Genomic DNA, 14415 nt, shown 5'->3' with positions numbered 1-14415 from the left:
TCCCCAGCTCTGGTAAGCACATTGAATGTCTTCTTAAAACATGAGGTTGAAATTCATTTGGCAATGGCTGTCCCTGAAGGCTGCTGGAAGAGCTCACCCCCTTCACTGGTGTGGCGGAGAAAGACACCTCGGGGAAAGCGCTTCCTAAGGGGCCCAGGGCTGCCTCTGCTTTGTCCCACCCAGTCCATCGTCAAGGTGGTGAGGCGATGGAAGAGCTGCCCTGTGCCTCTGCTGAAGGCCACTCTACTTGGGAGCGTGCTTCAAGGGCTGCGAAGAAAGCTGGGCTTGAAGCCAGGGCGGAGTTACTCTCTGTATATACCCGAGACACCAGCAGGGCAAAAATAGCACTAGAGATTTTGACAGTGTTTGTAAAGAAGTTAGTCAACGCTGTTACTAAGCATGAGATTGGTAGCTGATCCGAAGGGTCACAAAGCAGCCCAGCACCACACCAGGAGGGACCTGATAGGAAATTATCAGCAACATCTGGGACAGCTATTTCCTCCGGGTTTGTAAACATTTAACCAAGGAAATGTTAGCAAAGCCTTTTACAGCAGTCCTGAGCCACCAGCCCGGGCTGGCTCATCCCACAGCTCTCCGCCCACCACAGCAGCACAAGGAAGCAGGGCTATATTTCTTCCCTTGATTTTTTTGGCACCTGGGCCAAGGCGGGGGTAGAACTGCTGAGTGTTTAATTCAGTGCTTTCCATTTTGGATATTAGTGGTGCAACTGAGTTATGATACAGGAGCCCAGAAAAGAGTCATTCCCTCTCAACACAATAAGGATTAGTTATTTTCCTATTAAACTGCTTTAGTCATGGTGAGTTTGTTGCCTTAAATAGGTTGCTGCATGTAACAGGCATTGATGGGAAAGCCTAATCCTACCTGATCAGTGTGAGTGGCAAAAGGGACCTATTGAATTCAATGCAAATTTTCCTATGGACAGGTACAGCCCAAAACTCAGTGTCACCCTCTGTACTTACATCCACAGGGCTCTGATGAGTGCCCACTGGAGCAGCCAAAGACTGAAAGGACACAGTGTGGACACAGCAATGGTGGCACTGGCTGCAGCCCTGCACAGCAGCGTCCTCAGTGCTCAGCTCACCGGGAGTCAGCAGGTAATCAGTCAGTTGGGGGTTCATCAACACCTCTCATGTCCAGGTGGGTTTGGCCCATCTGGGGTGTAAAGTGGGAAGGTGTGAACTATTTCAGCGCAGTTACAGTAAACAGAGCAAACAAACTTCCCCGGGGAGGGGCAGCAGGGAGCTTTCTGGTGGAGAGAAGGTGCCTTTATGGGTGCTAGTCATCATGGTCTGAATGTAGGGAGCCTGACAGATATGGAAATGTAAAGACAACATACTGCAATGGGCAGGCTCCCTGTGGTCCCCGTGGGGAGAGGATGGGAGCACCAGCCTCCGTCCTGCCTGCCAAAGTCACAGTCCACAGCAAAGCTGGCACCAGGTTTCGCTCAATCCCCTTGCACAGTTGTTGATAGTGCCAGGCTCTGGGAGACAGAGGAGCTCTTCAGACAGAGGAGAGAGGCGACTGGAGGCTCCACTTGCACCTGCCTGCAATTAATTAATTACGAATCCACTCATTAACTCAACCCCATGGCTCCCCCTCACTGCCAAGCCCCCAGCTGTCCAGAGAGCAAGTCATTATTTGAAAAGATTTTCTATTAAAACCGAAAGCAAAGGAATATTTCAAAGAAGAAGGGGCAAGAGAGACAGCGAGGGTGCGTGCACGATTGCAATCAGCTCTCGAGGGCGTGCTGAAGCAGCTGGATCCCCATCTTGGAGCAGCCTGAGACTGGTGAAATCGATTTCATTAGCCCGCTCAGCCACTGATTACTCTTGTGCCACATGAAACACCCCCATGGCCCCCCACACTCCAGCCTCCGCTGGTGATGGGTACCCATGTGTACATGGCAAATCCACACAGGCACCCCTGGGTCCCATCCCATCCTGCTGTCTGCAAAGTAGCCCACCCAAATGCAACCCCAGCTCGTGCTAAAAAAAAAAAACCCTGAAGGTTTCCATTTCCTGAAGTGGGTGCCTGCCTCCTCTTTGTGCCCAGGCAGCAGCTGCAGCCCAACTCTCAGGCTTTTAACCCAGCCAGTGCACACATCCGCTTTGCCACCCGTTTTTCTATTACCTGCTTTCTGCTCCTCGCTTTAGCGGAGGCGCCTCTTTAACCGCAGTGATTTACAGGCGGTGTTACGGCAGGACAGGTCTGACACTGATTGAGTCGCTTATCTGCTGTCTCCGTCCTGCTCTCTGACAGCCTCTCCCCCAGGTATCAATCTGCACATCAGTTCTTTATTCCTGGGTGAGGGAAGAGCTGTCAAGGTTGCAGCTACACTGTCATCTTCATCTAAGCTGCCAGCTGCCCTTCATCGCTTAAAGACCCTCTTTAACACCCGTGTGCTTTGGGAGGGGGCCACCATGTTGGAGGTAAGGAGATGGCAGCAAAATTTCATTTGCTCTCAAGGTGCCTGGGGCTTGATAGATTGGCTCTTGTTTGTCAGGGTGCCCGTAAATAAACAAGTTTCCATGCTGTAGGTTCAGCCCCACTGCTTCTCCAGCTGGCTCCCTGCAGCCCTGCGCTGGCTCCCAGACACCCGGTTCAGGGACAGCTGCAGGGTGCTGGGACCCCTGTGAGACATGAGACTCCCCCGGGCCAAAGCCACCATCAGAGCGGTGGGACAGAGTGGAGAGAGGGTGGAGAAGACAAGTGCATGGGGCAGGCTTAGCTTTGGGGTTTGCTGGGAGTCTCCGCTGCCGAATGCCTCTTGTGACCCCCAAGGATGGGGCTGAAGCCAAACCTCAGAGGACCACACCATCCTGGTCACCGCCTGCCATCGCAGGGTGGGGGGACCAGGACAGGGATATGTCAGCACCCAGCACCTGTACCCCGGTGAGGTGGCCAAGCTGGGACAGTCTGGCCCCCTGCACACCCCCGACACTGCCTGGAAGGAGGCAAAGAGGGCGCAGGCCACTGCCTGCGTGGTGCTTGTGCCCCCATGCTCTGAGTCACCCCCAGGCCCATGTGCAGCCAGTGTCCTCCTCCCCCAAACCCTCATCTCCCGGGCTGGCCATTACCGCGCTAGGTGGTTGCACTGCAAAGCCTTGATTGCACCTTCTGCTCAGCACCGAGCCATTTTAGTCCTAAATGATGTTTTTCTTAGCCTAAAACCACACTCCTCTCTGGGATCGCTGGCAGCACTGGGTAGTGGCGCAGGGTGGCAGGAAGGGACGGACCTGTGTCCGCTCTTGGGTTTGCACTCAAGTGCTGCTCTTGGGCCAGAGCAGCTTCCAGCCGTTCCTGGCTCTGGGAGGAGAGGCTGTGTCCGAGCAGGAGGATGTTTGTGTGCATGGGGGCTGCGTTAAAGCCCCACGTCACCTTGGGGTGACAGGCAGCCCAGCGTGACCCAAGGGGACAGGCAGCACATAGCAAAGGAGGGTGGTGGGCATGGTCCTGCACACCTCCAGCCATGCCTCGGTCTCCCTGGGGTTTCTGGCTACCCATAGCCCTCTCAGTTTGGTTTCCTTGGCGCTGCACTTTCATATAAAAAAGTCACTGAAACATAATCTCTAACATAATGTTTATTAAATAGTAATTTTAAAAGGTTTTTATACAAATCATATAAACACAGTTTGATTTTTTTTTTGTTTTTGTGTTTTTTTTACACCGAAGAATCACAGTAAAAGCTCTTTAAGTCCATAAGTCCTGGCTCAGCCAGTGAACGGTCAAATACCTTGAACTGCAAACCTTGGAGAAGTTCCATTTCTGCATATAATTTCTTAATGGTTTAATTTCCATGCTCACCCCAGCACCTTCCCACAAAATGAAATCACCCAGCACTACAGCCTGCCTGTTAGCAACACATCCTCACCATGGGAAGATTGTGGAGGCAACAGCCTGTTTCAGCAAAGGCATTAACACCGATTTTTTTTTTTTCTTTTCTGCATTTCACAGAGGGAATTGCGATCAACAAACCTAATCTATTTGCAGAGGAGGATGCAATGAATTGAATGCACTGACAACTTTTTTTTTCCCTGTTGAAGTTACAATCAAACACAGTTTTCTGTAGAAGAACAGTAAAGCACCCAGCAGAGGTAAGTGAGGTATCGGCTTTGCAGCATTATTGGCCTGCTCCCGCCCGGCAAGCGCAAGCGTGTGGGCCCTGCCCCCTCTGGAAGGGGAAAGTGGGACATGCAGGGCAGACGCTTTGCTGGGCCCATGCCAAGTTAGTGCCAAGATCAGCAGTACTCTCCTGCCCCAGATCAAGAGATATATTAACACGAGTCAGTCCCACGGAATAAGTCACATACACGATACATACAGAGAATTCACGTGCGTGTGCAAACACACTATTTCTGAATATATGTATATACGAACTCTTCTCTCTGTACGCCTACTAGACACCATAACATCACCTTTTTAATTATATATTTCACCTATGGTTTGCCTAAGTCAACTTTTCTACTGTATGGTCCTTTTCCATTCATCCTTCCCCTCTCCTGTGATTTGAAGGGGATAAAATCATCGAGCAGCAGCAGCGATCCAGCTTCGAAATGGTCTGGTACATTTCCTCTTACTGCCTCTGTTTCTTTTGTACAGTAAAATAACACCCCTGTGGAATTTGTCCATGAAGAACGCCAAAAGAAATAAGGTGATTTGAAAGGAGAATCTGAGATACATTTACTGCTGTTTCTGTTGGGCACACAGCGTGAATTAAGAAATGAAGGCCTTGTGTGTGTGTGTGTCTCTGCATCTGCGTGTATGAACCGTGGATGTTTTGATGACACAGCCGCTGGTATCTGCTTCCCCAGTAACATATGTGTCTTTCTTACAGTGGAGAAGTCTTTTTTTTCCCCTAAAAACTTACTGTCTGATGGAGCTCTTCATGAAACACTAGACAAATGTTCCTATTCCCACTGCACTGAGGAGCAGCTGTGGCACTGTCCGTGCTCATCTCCTCTCCAGATGTTGCTCATCTCCCCAAACACCTGCCCTCCAGCAGGATGTGTTTGCAGGGGCTGTGCAAACTGAGCTTCACAGCACATCACACCTTTGGTGCTCTGTGGTTAGTGAGGAAGAAAAATCCATCCCCAACCCAAACTATTTGCTAGGCAAAACGTAAAATCAGGACATGTCAGGTATTTCCAAAGAGCCCCTGTAAAAGCAAATCCAAGGTGCTGGAAAGGTTTCTCACTTATATATGTGCAAGCTGATAGGGGTGAATTGGACTGAATTGGAAATGAAGGCATTGGTTTGGGGCCCAGCATTTGAATTCTTTTTCTCCATTAAATTGTTTTCATAACATTCCTCTCCCATGGCACAGTGGTAAGTGAAGAGATATCAGCTGCCAAACAATGTAGCCAGACCACTTGAAAGTAGAAGGACCAGACTTCTTCAGCTGGCCTCTACCCAGTAGAGAGCAGTGAAGAAGCGTGTTTTGCTGGGGAAGGATGAAGGCCTCACTTGTTGTTTGATACAGCACTGATCATCAGATGGAGGAAAAATACTTCTTCTAAGGCACTTGTTCAAAGTAAAACAAAACACAGCTCATAAATAAAACTTCGGGGTTTTGCTACTGATCAGGAGCAGTGCAGCTTTGCTCCGAAGGGGATACGGTGGCAGCCATTTGGTCCAGCGGTGATGATGGAGCCAGCTCATGCCCCCCAGCTCCAGGGAGAAGGGGAGCAACAGGAAGGTGAGGGGGGTTGGTGGGCACCGTGGCCAGGATGCTGGGGCTGTGGGGACAGCTCCAGCCTCCTTCCCTGTTCATTTTCCCTCCCTGGCACTTTGGAGAGGCCTTGGCACTGTGTCTCAAGTCAAACCCCAAGTGAAGCCCCCTTTCCAAAGCTGTCACCTGAGCGCCGGCAGCCTGACACGCTCTTTTGTTTGCTGCAATTTTCTCATTATAGCAAAAAGAAAAAGAAAAAGGCCAGGGTCAAGAGGGGTGGGAGATTCAAAGAAAGGCCTTCCTGATGAAGGCCTCAGCTGTTGCAATCCAAGATCTGGATTTAATAAATGGCTCTTATTCACAAATCACTTTAAGGCTCTTCAGCTTCTCTCAAAGAGGTGCTTCTACACATAGGGTTTCCTTTCTATTTTATTTCTTAATGATTTTAGAAAGCGCTGTTGTTACCATTGACACTAAAGCCAACATCCCACCTTTCGCCCCTACCAGGAGAAGGAAAGTTGAAGATTAACAACATGCTTCCATTTTCAGGACTGGAAACTGCAGCTTCCTGGACTTAGTGTGAAGTGCACAAATCCTACAGCCAAAACAGTATCTGGATGGGGTCTAAAATGGACAGGGTCTCCGTGTGTGTGTGTTATTTCTAAAGACAGGGTGGCTGAAGAAATCCCTCAGCCTTCTCAGCAACTCACCAGAGAAAGGAGATAACAATCAACATTTAGTTTCTCACATCCAAAAGGTAAACCAGTCTCCCTTGCCATGTCCCAGCCACTCGCATCAGCAGAAAATGAAGATGAACCAACAAACAAGGGTCTCGGTCCCCCCTCGTCCAGCACAGTCCAGTTTGCGGGAAAGCCCACTCAGTCCTGGCAGAGTGCGACCTGCCGGTGGGGACCTGGCGGCAGGAGCAGCGCCTCCCCTCGCTCCTCCCGCACCCCTCCTTCCCCATTATGGCATTCAGTTCCCATAGAAAACAGCAAAAAAAGTACCCCCCTGCCAGCCCACCTCACCGGGTGCAACACCAAGGGTGATCCCCAGGGCACCCATCAGGCCTCTGAGCAGCACTTCTGGTGGTTCATCTTGACCTTGTGCTTGATGCCATCATACAGCTCAAAGTTGTAGTTCTCCAGTGTGGTGGAGCTCCGCGAGGACAGCCCAGCGTACGAGCATGTGCAGTAGAGGAGCAGACCAGCGCAGATGGCCCCGAGGAGGACGCCAAGGGAGCTCATTGCTATGATGGTCACCAGGATGGGATCCAGGGTGTAGAGCCAGCTTTTTTCTTTGTCCAGTTTTGGGGTTCCTGGAGAGTTAGTAGAGAACAGTGTGTCGTTCCTATCCGATCCAAAGTAATCTGCAGTGGAATGGGCACTTATTATCCAGGGATCACCTTTTTTCCCCCCACCTTTATGCACTACTTACTTGGAGTTCTGATGACCTTACAATAGTATAAGTCCCCACCATGGGTATATCTCAGCAGGATTCACTAACCCAGGTCTAGACGTAATGCGAAGCACCGAACCACCAAGAAAGTTAGGTGCCCTAATTCACTTTTACATCTCAGGCTATGGAAATAGCACGCTAGCGTTTTACACCCATTGAAACTCTGGCCCTTCAAGTGCCATTGGGTTCAAAACTATGGAAACAATCTGTCACAGCTCCCAGACTTAATTTTCTCCATTTACAAGTCAAAATGCCATGCAAGCAGCAATTAATGCTTGAAAGATCAGTTCCACTTGTCCTAACACAGACGCAGTATATTGACTTCGCAAGGTTGCTGGTTGTTGAAAAAGGAAAACAAGAAAAGAAAACTAATGTCTTTACCCAGACTAAGCCACCACTTCAGTGTACATTCTCAAGAGTGTTCTGGCTCCTAACCCCCACTAAAGCTGAGGTTTGTGAGTAATTGTAGCACCTGATACTGAAACACAAGCTCCACCACATAAATTGCCCATGTGGAATTTGGGTACCAACCTGGATCACTGTTGTCTTCAAAGTCTTGCTCAGAGATTGGAAAGTCATCCTCCATTCTTGGGAAGTTCACTAGAACAACAAAATGGGAAGCACAGTTTGTTTAAAGAGGCCTTTCAGGGGCATTATTGCCACTGGTCACTGGGTTGCAAGACCAGCCAGAGGAAAGCAATAGTTAAACTACTGCAAGGCTCTTCCTCATGAAAGGAGGAAGAACTCTTCCTCTTCTTCCTTTGGCCAAAGTCAATGAAGACTCTTGCACACTTGAGAGAACAGGATCCTCCCACTACATCACACTTCATGACCACCAAATGACCAGCTTTTAAGAAGAAAAGAGAGTGAGCAAAAAGCAAAGAAACCAGATAACTTGAATAGCACTAAAATATTGTCATTGGTGCCTGCATAATGGCCATAATTCACTATTAACATGCCCATGGGTATTATCCTTACAACTTTGAAGAGGATCTTAGTGCCTATCATTACTTGCCACTAATGCTAGATCCATTTAGCACACTACTTTTCATTTTTTCCCATACATCTTACTGGACACAGAGCTTCAATGACCCAGTTTCTCTTTGGGTTTCAGATAAATTCATAGTAATTTGAGGAAGTCATGTATCATCATTATATGTTTTAATGCAAAAGCTGGTTGAAAATGGGGAGAGCAGCAAATGGGTGTCCATAACTAGGCATTTATGTTAACATTTCTCTGATCCAAATTCCTTTTAGTGGTGACATTTCTTTTTATTGTTCAGCACAGATCAAGCACTAGTAACCAAATGCACATGCTGTAATCTGAGAGAAGTTATTTTCCTGTGTAGTCTTCCTAGCATTATCTCTATGTATAGTTACCATGGCCCTTTTTCAGTTTTCCAAAAGAAAATGCTTTTCTTTTCCAAAAGAAAATTTCAATCTGCTTAGATTTTTCAAAGCTGACTGTAACTTGGGGTGCTCAACTGGGAAGGCACCTCAAAATGATCAAGAATGCAGAAAATCAGGGACTACTAGAAAACAGTAGAAGTCACATCCTTGAAATAGTTGTGGTTGAAAACCAAGGCTACTTCGCATTGTGTGCAAAAATGGCAAGAAGAGTTTAAAGAGGTTACTTATAAACAACCAAACCCAAAGATTGTAACTTGCACCTAAAAAGCCATGTGCAAAGAAATTATTCAAAACCTCATAAAAAAATATTTGTGCATATTTGCACAGCGATTTAGGACTTCAAAAGGCCTCCTGAACTGTTGAATCCATATTTTTGCTATCCCAGGCAATGGTTATCAGGCAATCCCCACCAGAAACATTTCAGGCTTCACTTCCAGAGCAGGGGGCTCTGCCGAACGTCACGCTGCCCCAATGCCACCTTACACCTGACTGCAATGATCCTCTGTGCTGGTACTAATGATACCTTCCCAAATACCCATCCTTTGAGCAGAATTGTCTTCTGCTCTCCGCACTCAAAAGATTAAGTGATTTCTTTGAATTTTCTAGTGAACCTGACAACAGGAACCCACAGAACCCAACACTTGCCCCTCCTGACAATGAGCTCTGCGTCTAGTGAGCCAGGTAATTAAGCTGACTCGAGGCTGCTGGTAGCTCATTGAAGAAACATAGGTGCACACCAGCTTCTGTAAATGCTCACTTTAGCAGAGAGTTCATACGATTTCTCAACACTTCCAGAACTGACAGGCCCAGATGGCAACATCTTAGGGCTAGAAGAACTGCCTGAGGGCCTCTTGCAAACATTTAGAGCTGAACATGTGGAAAAATATCTTGCAAAGCAGTTCACACGCAGAGATGTCTGTTTTGCTAGTCCTCCATTGGAAGACAAGCAGTGAAATTTGCCATCCGTGTCACCCACACAACCCTATGAAATTGTAGGTTGCTCAGACATGAGCAAAGGTCAAAACTGGACCATGGTCTGCCCAAGGAGCCCATGTGCAGGGAAAGGCCGTTGGAAGTCCTTTGCCTCTCCATATTGCAGCTCCTCTAAATTTTATGTGAGAACAAGCTAGCAATTTGGTGCTTTTTTATTTCCCAGGGTAGCCTTGAGGGAAAATCCAGAAAAAACAAAGTATTGGTTAATCAGCACTTTCAAAAGAACACCAGTTCTTCCAGCCTGAAAAGAAGGAGTGCTGGGAAAACTTGAAAAGCAAGAACGTTTATACAAAAATCTCAGCCCAAAATCTATTTACTCTTCTAGCAATTTTCTCAATTCCCCATGCTAATATGACTCCAAGTCCTGCTTAAATGATATCTTCCTCCTCACCCATTCTCCTTCCTCCTCAGGCCCGTGGTAGGCCCTCATTCTTCTGTTCCTCGCACACCATATCATTGTTATCAGATTGTATGTTGTCATGCAGGGTTCTACATCGGCTTTGGAAAAATATAACTCAACATTCCTTTTTCCACACTGGGGTTTCTTGAGTCATTAACAAAATCAGCTCTGGCTGTGTGGTTGTCTGTGGGAACTGAAGCTGGTGGTCTCAGTTCAGTTCCTCCTGGAGATGGTTTCCTGTCACAGAAAGTAGCCTGCTATTTGTCACCAGTTAGGCTCCTTTGTGATAAGTCTTAGCAATGTTGTCACAAGTGGACCAGACCATGGCAAGTGACCCCCTTGGAAAGCGGTACCCAGAAAAGTCCTGCAAGCTGCTGGGCGGAATGGGAGAAACATGCATTGTCCTGTGCTGTGGAGAGCTGCTTCCTTAAAAGGCAGCTTTCAGCTGCAATTTACTTTGCATTTTAAGAGGAAAAAAAGTCTACTTTTTTTAGAGAGAAAAGGAGAAGGGTAGGCAAGAAAGTTAGGGGAAACTGTATTTAAACATGAGGAATGCTTTCTCCTGAGTGAAAGGCCCTTTTTAAAGCGTGTATGCTGAATGATGGCTGTGAGCGCCTAGCCGGTCATGCCCAAAAGATGATGTTAGTGATGTTGCTGGAAACAGCCGGATGCCGAGAAAAGGCTGTTATCTGTTGGATCTGAGAGCACTGCCAGCTAAAAGGCTAATTTATGGGACCTGAAAAAAGAAAGATGAGATCCTAATCAAAGACGAGGAGTGACTTAAGTACCACGTTCATATGAACTCAGATGGAGGGAGAGCAGGAGAAAATTAGTATTTCCAGAGATTAAGGAGCTTTAATGTACATCTGTTTTAAAATAGTAGCAGGGGCGGGAGGGATTAGGCCAGGGAGGGGGCTACTGGAAGGGGGGTGATAAGCCTCACCAGGACAGACGGGGGAGGCACAAGAGCAGATGAGGTTCTCCGGTGTCCCACCACAGACATACATGTACCTCTTGCAGGAAAGCTCTCCAAACCTGCCCAAGGCAGCTCACCTCTGTGAAGCAGACATCAGCACATCATATGGACTGGCATGTACTTCCCACCTCCACACACACTCAGTGCCAGCCTGCCTGCACCGCCTTACCAGCAGCGCCCACCGCCTCAGGCAGAGAGACACCTTTGCACCAAGCCAAGAGCTATTGCTTTAGAGAGAACACCCAGACCCAACTGCTGGAACTTAAGACACATTCCTTCATGGCAAATGACCACCATCAAGAAAAGAATTGCTGTTTCTTTCTAGACTGACTGTCTGGTTTAAGTCCAGGCACCAAGCTCTCCCTCTTGCTGGGCTCCTCCATCCCAGGGCAGAGCTTTGTCTATCACGAACCATCTCTCTACGCACAGGCATTTGTGGCTGTAACGCCTCTCGGGCTCTTTCTAGGTGAACAAAATGAGCCTCTCAGCAGAAGGTGCCTTTCCCAAATGACGTATCAAACTTGCAGAAATTTCCAACTCTTTCTGTTGCCTGCCTGCAGCCTCTCTGGCACAGGGAACCCTGGCCTGGAGAGTGCCTGGGATGCACTCCCACCATCCCCATGCTCCTGCTCCCTGCTTCCCGCAGGCTCTAGGGCTGAAGGCGATGCACCAGGCGGTGGTGGCTTGCAGGCTCTGCTACCTACCATCTTTCACTCCCCAGTAATATCTGCAGCCGTGCCTCCTGGTACAACAGAGGGGTAGCTGGCTGCACTCTGGTCCTTTCCACAGTGAGGAAACAACCGTGTGCTGCTCACTTCCCCAAAAACAGCAAGTGCCCTCCTACGTGCTCACCTCTCTCTCCTGCTGCTACAACATCCATCTTGGCCAGTGCTATCCTGCCTGGGAAGGGGAGCATCAGAGGTGCACAGCTGCTCTGCTGCCAAACAGCACCCACGAGGGCCTGAAACATTAAATCCAGCTAAGCCCAGGAAAACAGGGTCAGAAACTACCACTCCCCAGCCTTGTCAGAGAGAGAGGCAGAGCTCCAGCTCTGCTCCCATCCTTGCTTTTCTGCCTTTGCTCATTCCCAGCCCTTGTCTCTCCGCAGCAATAGCGTGACTCCAACACACATCATTTTGTTTTGACACAGTGGAGCAGCTGCTGTGGCCTCACCGTGACACCGCTCTGTTTGGCGGTGGCAAGGCACTGGCTGCTCCTTCAACTGGGAGCCCGGGGGGCTGGGGGAGCGACACCTCCCACCCTCAGGGAATGGGGAAGTGCTTCTCAAAGCAGCAGCACAGGCACCCGGCAGAAACACTCCCTCTGAATCCCCCATTGCTTATTTCCAGCCGAAAATCCACCTCACTTCTCTCTTCCCTGCTCCTCCAGAAACACAGAATGACTTTAGCTTACAAAAAGGCTAAATGCCTGCCAAATTTCAAATTAAAACAGTGCTTTGGCTACAGCTGAGCATTAAAGAAAGCAAACAAGCAGCCTCTCCCCTGGCCCAGCCACCCTCTGAAGCGCAGGAACCCCTGGACCTTATCCTCAGATTGCCTTAGGGTTGCCCTGGCACCATCTTCAAACCAGGGCACCAAGGAGCCTCTTGCATTCCTTGGCTTCCCATATGCAGAGAAGATGGAGAAGCATGGCTGGGCCGGTGAAGATGCTCATCGAAAGCCCTCAGAGACGTGAAGCCAGGCTGGGTGCTTGGTGCGGAGGCGAACGCGAGCAGGCAGCTATTTCCAGCTCTGGCGCTGCCCTCTGACGCGTGGCACCCTGCCCTTGCTGCACGCATGGCAGATGGCCAAGGCGGCTGCCCAAAATGGGGACCCTGCCAAACCCTCCAAGCAGCAGCTACATCCCCCATTGCAGCCAGACCCTTTCCCTGGCACCTCCCCGGCACGTCCTGCTTTTGCAACTCTCCTCAGCACTGACACCAGGCTAGGAGAACAGTGATGATGGTGTGCATGTGTACGGCATTACAGCGGCATTGTACAGTGTGGGTTTCCTCTCCCTCCCTCTTAGCGCTGGACTACCCGAGTAAGGAGCCCTTGTTCGGGTTTGGCGCTCCATGATGGAGCTCACCAGTCCCAAACTGAGCAGCTCCTCGGCGCAAGGGCAGTGCTGCCAGTCCACCGCCACTGCGCAAGGGCTTGGAGCCGGGGGAGAAGCTGGCAGCTCTGCGGCATCCTGATATGTTTATCGCCCTCCCCGTTGTTGCTGTTTGTTTTTACAGTGGCAATGGCTAACGACACTATTCCTCAAACTGGCAGTCACGCCTGCAATCGTTGCTAAGAGCTGCCAAAGCCACTGATGGAGGAGCTGTGGCAGAAAGCCAAGAGGCTGTCCAAGCTTGCCTCGGGCCCCTTGCCTCGTGTCTGTGCACCTCACTCTGCTGCCCTGACATGAGGTACGCAGGGGCTGGCCCCGATCAAGTCAGTAGGTTTTCACAGGGGCAAAAATCCCAACACAGTCCTGTGCACAATCTGGTTTCGACCTTACTCCCTTGCATCCACCAGCAGAGGCATTTCAACCCTGCCCAGGAAAAAGCCAACCTCATCCTTACAGCCCAGGGGAAAGCAGCTCTGGGCTCCCTGTGCCAAGTGTCATCTTGCAGGCAGGAGGCTGACCCGGCTGTGTGTCCAGTCTCTGGCTTGAGTGAACGATTGCAGCCTGCTCCTGAGTGATCATCCACCTCAGGAACACTGACATTGCCCAGGCAAGGCACAGCACAGCCCCTCCCACGGCGCCCTTTGCTTTGCCAGGCCATCACTCCCTCTTTCACACCCCTGTTTACCACGGGCTTTGCCTCATTGCTTACAGAGAGAGATGGGGGGCCCTCTCCCACCAGCCTCATGGAGTTGCTTTCCCTACAACATGGCAACAACTGCAGAGAAAAAGACAAGACACCATCACCCCACTTACAACTGGGGGAGCCACAGCCAGACCCTCCCCGTGGCACAGGAGACATCAGGCTTCCACCCCTAATGCCACTCCCTGAAATGTGGAGTCCCTACTGCTACGCCATAAAGTTTACCCCTTTGTTTTAAAGTAGAGTCTTAAAACACCTGAAGTTACCTGCAGAGGAGCTTGCATCAAAATCGCACCAAGTTGTATTTATTTTCTTAAAGTGTGCTAATTTTAGCTGCTTTCTTCACTATGATGTGCTGCAGCCTGAGCAGCACCCAACTCCCTGGTCAATCTGGCTGCAGTACACATACAGAATAATTAAACCCTGTACGATTCCTCCCTTTTCATCTGTTTACTTAACAGAATTTTTTTCTTCCTTGTTGGGAAGCCATCAGCCAATCTCTCCCTCCCAGTTTTTCACATGTGCATATTTGTTTTGAATTTTGCTTGGACAGTCACTGAAGTGTACAAAATGCAAATTACAAGTGTATGGGCTTTGCTGTACAATTAGAGAAAAAAAAAAGCTCCCCCCCTCCCAAAAAGCAGCACGGGTCCTCAGCTTTCCTTGTGTTTGAC

The 14415-nt window shown here is 49.4% G+C and overlaps 1 protein-coding gene across 4 annotated transcripts in view; it reads right to left on the bottom strand.

Annotated features, from left to right (window-relative positions):
- Positions 1 to 3587: 3587 nt before the first annotated feature.
- NRP2 (neuropilin 2) overlaps positions 3588 to 14415 on the bottom strand; it is a 90055-nt gene continuing 79227 nt past the window's right edge. For 2 of the 4 annotated variants that reach the window (XM_074829340.1, XM_074829341.1), the window contains exons 16-17: positions 7679 to 7747; positions 3588 to 7058 (exon numbers count right to left, since the gene is read on the bottom strand). In XM_074829340.1, coding sequence (XP_074685441.1) covers positions 6754 to 7058; positions 7679 to 7747 — 374 coding nt within the window. In that variant the 3' untranslated portion in view covers positions 3588 to 6753. The remainder of the gene's footprint in view (positions 7059 to 7678; positions 7748 to 14415) is intronic. The other 2 variants (XM_074829342.1, XM_074829343.1) reach the window with 1 other exon arrangement.

This window comes from Strix aluco, chromosome 6, assembly GCF_031877795.1.
Source record: "Strix aluco isolate bStrAlu1 chromosome 6, bStrAlu1.hap1, whole genome shotgun sequence".
In the NCBI taxonomy this organism is placed as follows: domain Eukaryota; kingdom Metazoa; phylum Chordata; class Aves; order Strigiformes; family Strigidae; genus Strix; species Strix aluco.
The sequence above is the reverse complement of the archived record's forward strand: the minus strand, read 5'-3'. Positions and strand labels throughout refer to the sequence as shown.